The 10,634-nt window shown below is 39.0% G+C and overlaps 1 protein-coding gene across 4 annotated transcripts in view; it reads right to left on the bottom strand.

The window, feature by feature from the left end:
• Window positions 1-717: 717 nt before the first annotated feature.
• The window catches only part of GOLM1 (golgi membrane protein 1), a 33,234-nt gene continuing 23,317 nt past the window's right edge, over window positions 718-10,634 (bottom strand). For 3 of the 4 annotated variants that reach the window (XM_072360214.1, XM_072360213.1, XM_072360215.1), the window contains exons 8-11: window positions 7,652-7,781; window positions 6,128-6,415; window positions 3,888-4,001; window positions 718-2,033 (exon numbers count right to left, since the gene is read on the bottom strand). In XM_072360214.1, the coding sequence (XP_072216315.1) occupies window positions 1,972-2,033; window positions 3,888-4,001; window positions 6,128-6,415; window positions 7,652-7,781 (594 nt within the window). In that variant the 3' untranslated portion in view covers window positions 718-1,971. Of the gene's footprint in view, window positions 3,597-3,887; window positions 4,002-6,127; window positions 6,416-7,651; window positions 7,782-10,634 lie in introns of all 4 variants that reach the window. The other variant, XM_072360216.1, reaches the window with a different exon arrangement.

Below are 10,634 nucleotides of genomic sequence, written 5' to 3'. Positions count from 1 at the left end.
TTACCTGAGCTACTTCAATCCTAGTGGCCAAATCCACCTGTTGGTTGTTTGGGTGTTCAGTGGCGCAACTCTTGGGTATCTGGGCATCTACATAATGTACTTTTACAGTTAGTTTCTCTACTTAGACAGCAATATCTGTCCACATTGTACCAGCCCTTTGATGAATCCACACTACCTAGTCTTTCCTTGATCATAAAAGCTAATTTTCCAGGTTTACTTTGCTGGAGAGGACAAAACTTTGGTTTAAATGCACAGTGGCTTCCTGCATAGCGATGAACTTTTGGGCATGTAGGACATTTCCTTCTGTTTCTCATCAAATATCTTCGTACTGTGGAGCAATAACACTCCATCACCTAATGTGTATCTTCATGGAATAAGTAACCCTCAAGACATGCTTAGCACAGACATGTGAAAAAGGAGATTGCAGACCTCTTCATGTTTGCTTATCATCTTGATTTACACACTTGAATGCTTCTACATCATTGCCAGAGCAACAGAAACCCTGGAACATGTAGTTGCAAAAATGTCCAACTGGTGGTACTGCAGGCCTCTAAAAATTCATCTGCCTTTTGCTGCCTTGTAAGCAATTACAGAAATCCTTCCAGTCTTTGGAATTTTTAACTATATTCAAGTGGCTCAAGGAAAGCCTTCTGTATTTCTCCAGAAGATGCAGCAAATAAGACAGACACCAAGTAAGTTCTACAACATTCACAGAACTCAAAAAAACGAATGATTTTATTTTCCATTTCCATTAATATTACAAGTGGATTAATAGCACAGAATAAGGTAACAGACCATAGAGAGGATTGTTTTTATTTTAAAATGCTTATTTAAGTGGACCAGACTTAGTTTTTAAAGAACAGTGGGGAGAAGTGTTAATTTAACCCAGGAAGAACAGAGAAGCTTCCCCTCCCTCACGCATGTAAAAAATTTAGTGATAAACATTATGTTAATCACAGTTCAAAGCGAATCTTGTTTTGTTCAACTACATTAAGTCCTTTAAAGTTCCATGTAGTAGACACAGTGGTCCCTTGTCTAAAGAATGCATCACCCCAGGTACATTTTTATATAGCACTTGAAGCTACTGAGAGTAAGATTATTCTGCTGTGATTTTGAACATTGCTTTTACACAGGCTTTCAGCCTTCCACTGTCTGAGGTACAGCAACTGTGCTTTGCATAAAGGAGGTCATGTTCCTGGGAAGGACGCCACCTGGCTGTCCAGCAAGAAGCCCAGTCAGGCTTTAGGCACTGTATGGAAACGCTGCCAGCACTTTCCTCACCCTGATGGGTCAGACTCTGCCACAGCATTCCCAGACAGGCTGCTGACGCCCCATATCTGTCAGTGTTCAAGAGCGTTTGGACAGTGCCCTCAGAAATATGCTTTACCATTCTGTTAGCCCTGAAGTGGACGGGCAGACGGACTATTCTAATTCTAGAAGAATTCTCTGGAAATATACTAATTACATTAAGGAACTGTGGGTTTTGTTCAGGATCTTAGGCGTCTCAAGTTAAAGTAATCCATTCAACTTGAATACTGCATTTCACTGCACATTTCATAGTGTTAAAATGTACAGTTCCACAATCAGAAATTCCCGATTAACTTAATCTCAGCTAAGTAACAGTTTACAAAGTAAGTCCTAAGATAAAGCTCACTCTACTCTGAATGCATGTAAACATTCTGACGCCAAAGCATACCATATTTGACAAAAGATAAAGCAAAAGAACCAGCAATACAGAAATATCCCCAAGTTTTCCAATATCTGTCATTTAGAAGAAATGCTCATATTTCCTCTACTGCTTAACAATGTCTGCTTTCTCTGTTATTACTGACTGCAATAGTCCGGCACAGTAAAACCTGACTTAAACGGTGATAATAAACAGTAGCAAGTAACTCAGTAACACAGGGTAGTTCTTCTCTCAAAACAATTCATGTCACACTTGGCAAGTCTGTCAGTGAACCATTTGTGGACTTAGGATGACCAGACACCATCTGATGGCTCCTGCTTCTTCTGCTGAGTGACAGTTCTTTTCCCTACACAGAAACAAACAAACAAACAAGACAAAACAAAACCACAGCCCTCTATTTGCACAGTCAGGCATCTTAAGGTAAAGGAGCAGTTAACTAGCACATTAAAGAGCTGATAAACTATAACTTTACGATATGAAGTACATTTAGAGAAAGCCATGACAGATTTCTATATCCTTAAACGAAACTGTTGTTTGGGAAGTTATTTGTGCCTGACTGCTCCCATCCTGTCATGGTGGCTGTTGGTTCATATTCATGGAGACTGCTGTAAGCACATGGGTGCTGGTATAAAAAGCAGACACAAATGCAACCTTCAAAATAGTTGGCCACGAGCAACAAAGGTGAGATTTGAAGTTAAAAGGTATTTCAGTGGCAGCCATGGGTATTCTAGGCTCTCCCAGGTAAACTAATTCAACAAGTTGCAGAAAATTCAAAGACTACAGAACATCACTAAGATGATAACGGTGTGTAACACAGCACTCCACATCAACTTCTGTTTTGACTGTGGGCAGTCGTGAAATGCCTGGTAAATGCACAACCTGGTCTGCCTCCTTCAAAAGTCCAGCAGAGAAGACATTTTTCAACAGCTGAATCTGCTGTTGCATGAGGCAGGCATTTCCTTTCTGCTCTTTAGTGGAAGATATTGTTTCAGCGGAGGGATGGCAGAAGTAGCACACCACTGCCAGAGGCCTCTCACAATCACAAGTTCAGAAGTCAGTCTGACTGATGTCTGCATAAGCTAGTGGCACTCCTGACATTGTGAAGAGGCATCCAGCAAGGCTTTCAGGGAACACTCCTGCTAATCTCTTAAGAATATTCTATTATTACTAGAGTCTATTTCTAACACCAAAGCTAGGAATAAAACCAAGACAGTGATTCATTCCTGGTACAGATTATGTAAGCAGAAGATTCATTTATGAAATAAAGGAAAATATATAACACCATGTCATATCTGAGAACTACAGTCATGCTTTTTGAGTCCATCCACACCGCAGTAAAATGGTGTCAGAACTAGTATGAGGGCAGACTCCAGCATGGGACGTTCTTCATGTTTTCCATGTTTTGTCAAATTAAATTAGCTCCTTCCTCCAAAACTACGGCGGGGATTTCTCTACTGCAATGCTCAGGGGACAATTCCATCTTTGCCAGAGGACTCTTTCCCATCTACCACCAGTCCACGCATAATGTCACTGTAGCATGACTGTACAAGTGAGCTGAATTCAAAGTTACTACAGTTACTACAGTGCTTGTTAGCTGATTTTCATTTTATAATCAGGAGGAAAAAAAGTCTCATTACAGCGGTCACGCCACTTTAAAACAAGCCTCGAGAGATAATTTTTTCAGCCTTTAAACAGTACTAAAACTTCACAACAAACTACTTCATTTGAGCCTTTATCAAAGCCTCAAAAAGATAATCAGACAGTCTTAAGTCACTTTCCTCTGGTCACCGCTGCATTTATAGGAAGAGTTGATTAAGATGCATCATACATTTTCCTTGTTCACAGCCTCCATTGTGTCCCACTTTGGTCAAGTAAGTGGTTCTTCATAATTTTTCTTGAGAGTTTTGAACTAATAAGGATAAAAGAAAACGGTACAGAAATCTCTTTAAGATTCAGGAGTGGTGGGTCTTCATCCAGAAAATTCTGAAAGGACTGTTAGTGCTGAACAGTAAGGCTGCACACACTCCCCTAAAGTAGCTTCAGTAATGCTATGCAACAATACATCACACTCAGCAGTAGGGAAAACAGGGGAACAAAGAAGAATTACCCATCCATAACTGCTAAAGCATAAAATTAAAAAAATCATCATAGTACTTTGCAGCATATAGTACTTCAAGTAAAATATTCTTTATTTATTTACCAGATTCAATGCCTGCAAGTGCTGCTTGCTTGTCTGTTTCTGATTCAGCTTCATTCTCATCTAAATTGTAGTCAACATCTTTGTCCTGATTCAACGCTTCCCGTGCTTGTTGGTCTGGAAAAATATTACAGTTAATTTGTTTTACGCTGCACAAGACAGGTACTGCAAAAAAATCTGTGATAGAATTTACTCTGCTGGTGAATGAATTTCTGTTTAAAGAGAGAGTTTTAATATTTTTCATTCAGAATGGAAAGCCTTTGCTGCCTGTGTTGTATAAGGAGCTAGATAACAATCTTTGGGGATTTGGAAGTGTAACCAAGTTCAGCCTTCCTTTCAGCAAGGAAAGCATTAGGCAATTTCAGAATACATTAAGTGACAGCCTATGGAAGAGTAAAACTTGGAGATTATACTGAAAACATGGCTATGGTGTTGCCTTTAAATGCATTAGCACTTCCTCTGAAAGGTATCTCAGATTCCCCCCCCCCTCCTCATTTTGGCTTGTCCAGCAATGGATAAAGCTCTGCAGATGGCATAAAATGAATATTTTACTAATGTGCTGACTTGGCTCAAAAGTGGTTTTCTATAAATTATTTTCTTCACTCTGTTACTGTCCTGCTCCATATGGCTTCACTTGGAACAAATTTCACTACCTTGAAATGTATTAATATAGATGGTTCAGAAGAAAATTACTTCTGACAGCAAGAACCCTACCTTTATTTTTTTAGTTAGCCAGACAAGAGAAACCATAATGACCAGTTAAGAGAAAGAGAGGAGTCTGTGGTTCTCAAGGAAAAGGAAAAGCCAAACTTCAACAGCAACTGATTAGAAGAAGGCTTGAAAAATTTACACTGTATTGTACACAATTAGAACATCAAAAATACTTTTCAGTAATAGACCTAAAGATCTCAAGCTTTTAGAGGAAGCTCTAAGTGAGAAACAGAGAATGCTCAAAGAATGGAGAAGAAATCCATTTCTGCTTCCTTGCAGCCAAAGGAATCCACACTATAAGGTATACTATTTTTGCTGAAGCCTGAAGAATACTGTGCTGTTCTTGCACTCAGAGATCTCTGACCTTCCACAGGCTGCACTGCAGGGCTTTCTCTTGTGCTGCTGGATGATTTTGCTATCTGGTTTTTCTATATCTCAGTTAAAGTGGAAACACTTGGCTTGTACAATTACATCTCATTGGAGAGCTGCCTGCTCTGGTTAAGTGTCTTTTTGGTGCAGCTGGAAAAGTGTTACTTTAGCAATGCAAGTTACTTATCCTTGCCAAATTATCTACTCTACTAATATCATATCATAATGCATTATATAAATGCTTTCATTGGATTAGAGAACATAAACAGTACTACTTGTTTACTGTCTGTGCTACTGACTCTGCTTTGAATTACTACATAAGGAAGGCTGACAGACTTCACTCAGAAGAGTCGGCAGCGAGGTAATTAGGATAATCTGGTGGAAGATGGAAGACAGAGGATGGAATGAGTACAGGAAAAGCAAGGAGCTGATCCTTAACAGTGCTGCAAGCTCCTACTGCATCAGAAAATACCACTTTTTTCTGTGAAATAGTTGCTGACAACCACAATTTTAGGAGCACCACCCTGCATACATAAATTAAAGTCCACCTAAGATGAAGCTCCTCGAGATGTCTGGTCCAGATTCTGGTCAGGTTTAGATATGACATCAATATTCATCATGGTGCAGACATGGTCACACATGGTAGAACCAAAACTGTCACCTTTGCTAATGAATTCCAATTTGCAGTTTTCCTGACTCGCAGTAATAAACTTCAGATACCAGAAGTGTCAAGCACAGGTTTATTCACGCCAAGATATTTTGAAATGGGTAGCTATAAACTGACTATCTGCAAAATATTCTACCCATCAATGCTTTGTATGCACAGTATGTCACATCCTTTCCAAAACGTGACTAAGTCTCAATACTGAAAGGTTTCTGTGACTGAAGTCCCCCAAATGCCTTGTGCAGACAATGGGGAGAAGGACAGAACAGCCTTAACAGTGACACAGAGGAATCCAGACTGGCAGTTCCATGCTGCACAAACAGAAGCCTCTATCTTCACCCACTTGACTGTGAAGGAGTGCTGAGGGTTGATCTTTAGCCTCTCGCACCAACCCTCATGAAGCCTTACACTCAGTCTGGCCAACTTCAACCACAGTTTCAGAAATCAGGCCCCATTCCTCATCTTTATTCCCTTACTTGCAGTACAAGGTGTTACTAACCATCCTGTCCAGGAGGCGAGTCACTCTGCTTAGCATCGTAATTGAGGAGCTGCTCCCTCTCCACCTCCTCATCAGCAATCTGTTGCGCAGCTGGCTGTGGTGCCTCTTGCTCAGCTAAGTTTTTTCCATCTCTGGCTGGATTCAGTTCTTTCTCAGATTCAGGGGGCACCTCCTTATGGCCCGTGTCAGCCATAGCCAAACCCTGTGAGTGTTTCAGTTCAACAGAAAGCTTCTCCTCCTCTGCTTTGGAGTCCTCTTTTCTGATGGCAGCAAGGTCATTTACTCCTTCTGTGAATGACATCAACAATTCCAAATTAAAATAAACAAATAAATCTTCAGGTGGCAGCACAAATTAAAAACCTTGAATAAACACTGTTTCATTTTTCACATTCAATTCTTATTTTTCTTTCAATCACATTAGATTCAAAGAGAAAGACAGAAGAGAGTCCATACTTTCCAGACCAGGGAAAGCTAAAATATAAAACCTGTGAAGTCCAGTGTCCACCATCAACAGATTCACACTGCTGCTGACTTAAATGTTTGTATGTGGAGTTAAAAAACAATTAGGCAGGTGGAACTGAGCAGTGCTCTATTAAAACCTAACAGACTTTCAAGTAAATGAAGGCTGTTCTCACTTTTAGGTGTGGAGAGAAAGCAGAGGTGAGCTGCTGCTTTCAGTAGGCATCACCATGCCACATATCTGTATTTTTAGCTAAAAAATGCCATGATAAAACCCACCTGAATAAACTAAACAGAGCTGTTACCGTGGATTGCTAGCTCTCTACAATTACACCTAAGCCTGTTATTAAAGATAGCACAAAAGAGTAATTTAATAGTAAGTTGGATTTCTCACATGCACAGTAGTCCATGAGAGTAGTGCACTGAGACATTCACTCAAGTCAATAGCTTGTGAGAGATGAATGCCAAAGGCAACCATGGCTTACCTGATCTGATCTCTGATTTCCCTTATGTCACTTTGCTCACTGACAACACAGAAAGTACAGGAGTGTGTTTGCCTAATGCCAGACTTTCAGGTATTTGATAGGGAGAGGCAGCAGATGAGACGTACCAAACTTATTAAACAAGTAAATTCAAAACATACTTAAAAATTTTTGCATGCAAAAGCAAAACATTTTCTCAACAGTAAATGAATGGTTACAAGAATTTTTATTTTATTTTATTTTTAATTTAATTTAATATTTTATTTTATTTTATTTTATTTTATTTTATTTTATTTTATTTTATTTTATTTTATTTTATTTTATTTTACTTTACTTTATTTTATTTTATTTTACTTTACTTTATTTTTTCCCAGTATAGCTGAACTAGCAGAAATGGCAGTAATAAAAAACACTTCAACAAATTACTGCAGCAGGAGGACAAGTTATTAATTTGTTATAATTCAGTGCACTGCTGTCACTTTTTTCCTTCTTACAAAATACTGCAAAAATATTTTCAGTGTCAAGCTGTCAAGCTGCAAACTTTCTTACTCAGACTGGTTAGATATCAATGATTTTGTCTCACCAATAGGCTGCACAGCATCTATCCTTTTTACTGTAGGCACTGCTTTTGGCACATCTTCATTGGCTCTCTGCTGTTCCAAATCAGTCTGCACGAACTCAGTTTGTTTCAGAGCTGGCAACTGACCATCAGCCTGTAAAGTGAATGCACACAGACATGCGTTGCTCTGAACACCCAGTCCTGGATTTGGAAGCTGAAATTTGGTCAGAATTCAGTGGAAGAAATTTAAACATACTCAGATAACTGAACTGAAATTTTTACTGATGATGGAAGTACCACACAATCCTGAATAGGCAGCAGTGTTTCTATGTAACAGCTCATTATACTCCACAAGAATCTAATGCTTTTTTTCTGTCTAATTGCAGCTAAGATTGCAGTTCTTGGTTAGTGTTTCCTGTTATTCAGCAAGGGTCACAGAACCGTAGCACCACACATTTCTCCACTGTAGCAATGCTACCACAACAGGGACAGCAGAACAACAAAAACAGGTGGCATTAATTACTGCTAGTGCAGGAACAGATAAACTGAGTTCAGACATAATCAGCTAATCATTGCTGAACAGAACTGGACTATAAGTATGTTGAATGGTGGTTTTAAGAGAAGGAAAAAAAAAAATAAAAAAAAAATATCAACAACTAGACAACATTATTAGGAAGACCTAACTTAAGGACGTACAGAATACTGGTACTTAACTGGTCTTGGACTCTGACCTGTAAGATCTGATTAAAGATTAATGGCTAAGATGTCAGAGAATCATAATCCACTAACCTGAAGATCTTTCAACTGAACAACTACAATTCTCTATGTGATATTTACTCCTATTAGAATATAATAGCTATGTTAATTCAATTCACATAAAAACCGAACATGAGATGTGCCTGGAGCCCACACTGCCCTTCATCAGCATAAAAAAACCCAGACTACAACAAAATAGTTTGTTCAGCGTATATGTGCCCAACATGATTAATGTTTAGAGCATGTATCCAGTTTGCAAGAAGATGAAAAGCTGGACGTGAGCCATCAGTGTATGCCTGCAGCCCAGAACGCCAACTGCATGCCGGGCTGTATCAAAAGAGAAGTGACCAGCAAGGAGAGGGAGGAGGTTGCCTCCAGCACAAAAAAAACCATGAAGCTGTAGTAAAGGGTCCAGAGGAGGGTACTAAGATGATCAGAGGGGTGGAGCACCTCTCCTGTGAAGAAAGGTTGAGGAAACTAGGCTTGTTTAGTTTGGAGAAAAGAAATACTTCCAGTACTTGAGGGGAGCTTACAAGCAGCAGGAAGACCAACATTTAAAACAGTCTCATAGTGGGAGGATGAGGGAGAATGTCATTAATCTAAAAGAGGGGAGATTAAAGTGAAATGTTAGAAAGAAATTTGATACTCAGAAGGCAGTGAGGCCCTGGCACAGGTTGCCTAGAGAAGCTGAGAATGCCCCGTCCCTGGAGGCATTCAGGGCTATGTTGGATGGGATCTTTGAAAGCCTGATCTGGTGGGTAGCAGCCCTGATCTGGTGAGTGTTTATGGCAGGGGGAATTGGAAGTGGGTGATCTTTAAGGCCATTTTGTGATTCTGTGATGATTCTATGTATTCATCTTTTCAAAGACGCACACAGAAAAGTGTACAGACATATAGAGAAACCTTCCTAATAGCTGGTACTATGCAAATTAGTAGGAAACTTTATGGTGTAGAAAGTCATGCAGTCCACAAAAATCTTCCTGTTCCAACTGTTGGTGAACTGTAACTGCTTATTGTTCTAAGCAGGTCAATAAACTGCTAGGCTGCCAAATCTTCATGTGGTCATTTGGTAAAACTTCTGCAGAAATAAGTGATAAAATAACCAAGACACTAAAATTGGAAAGGACGTGTTGGACACTTGGCTATTTTGAAATTGTTTAAGCTCAATTAAAGCCAGGGAGATCTAAAGACCTTGGGTCAACAACACTGAGTCCAATATCAAAAATAAACAACTTAACACCTCAGAATGAGAAGCAATTACTACCACAGAAAATCTGGTAAAGATACTGCAATAAGGGCATTCAGAAGAAGCCTGTGTTTCTTTAGTCAGTAAGACATAAAGATACTATATTTAAATGTTCCTCTCAACTTTTTATACATAGCTAAGTGTCTCTGCAGTACAAATCACCAGAGACTGAATATTAAACTACTTCCCATTTTAAGCTGGGGCAAACATACTTCTGTAAAAATATCAAGCTTGAAATTAATAGCAACAATTCATCTCTTAATTAGATATTCAGTAAGCCTTAAGCTGTATTATCTTAAATATTCAACACAGTAATTTTTAATGATAATGTCAAATAAAAGAGGGTGTGTGCTGCAAGTTGAAGTAGCTGGTCTTCAGTCTGAAAAGATAACTGAAACTTGTTAAAGAGAAATGAATATACACATTCTGTATTCTCAACCTAGGAGTATACATCAGTACTTAAAAGACAGAACTGTAAGAACAGCTGTGTATTCATTAACTAACAAACAACACATTTTCTTTCTCTGATTTATTTTAACACTGATCTTTCCATTACATAAGCACATACATTTCAGAAACTCAGCATGGAAAAAAGAAATCACAGTAGCTTAGCCACGGTGATCTGCAAAAAATGGGAATTATTCTGGATAAAAACATACGTGGTGTAAAGTAACTCAGCTTTTGCAGATGCAAAAGTTGCAATAGTTGGGCAAATAAGTAACTGAAAAAGTTACAACTTGACATAAGAAATACTGCTATGCTGTAGACATTAGTTAGGGAACACAAGTTAGCACTTCGGGCAAAATAGTTATCTGTAGTTCTCTGAGCTGGGACCAACCCATCTGTAGATTAAAACGATGGCAGGTAATCTACAGCCTACTTTGAGAAAACAATGACTTCAGACATGGGAATTGTTGAAGAATTTAAGTGTCCTGGACTTCAGCCAAACTTCCTGGCTTCTGGAATTGGTAAATAGACCTCATCTGGTATGAGTAATGTAAATGA

Source organism: Excalfactoria chinensis, chromosome Z, assembly GCF_039878825.1.
Source record: "Excalfactoria chinensis isolate bCotChi1 chromosome Z, bCotChi1.hap2, whole genome shotgun sequence".
Classification (NCBI taxonomy): Eukaryota; Metazoa; Chordata; class Aves; order Galliformes; family Phasianidae; genus Excalfactoria; species Excalfactoria chinensis.
This window is presented reverse-complemented; position numbering and strand designations above follow the sequence as displayed.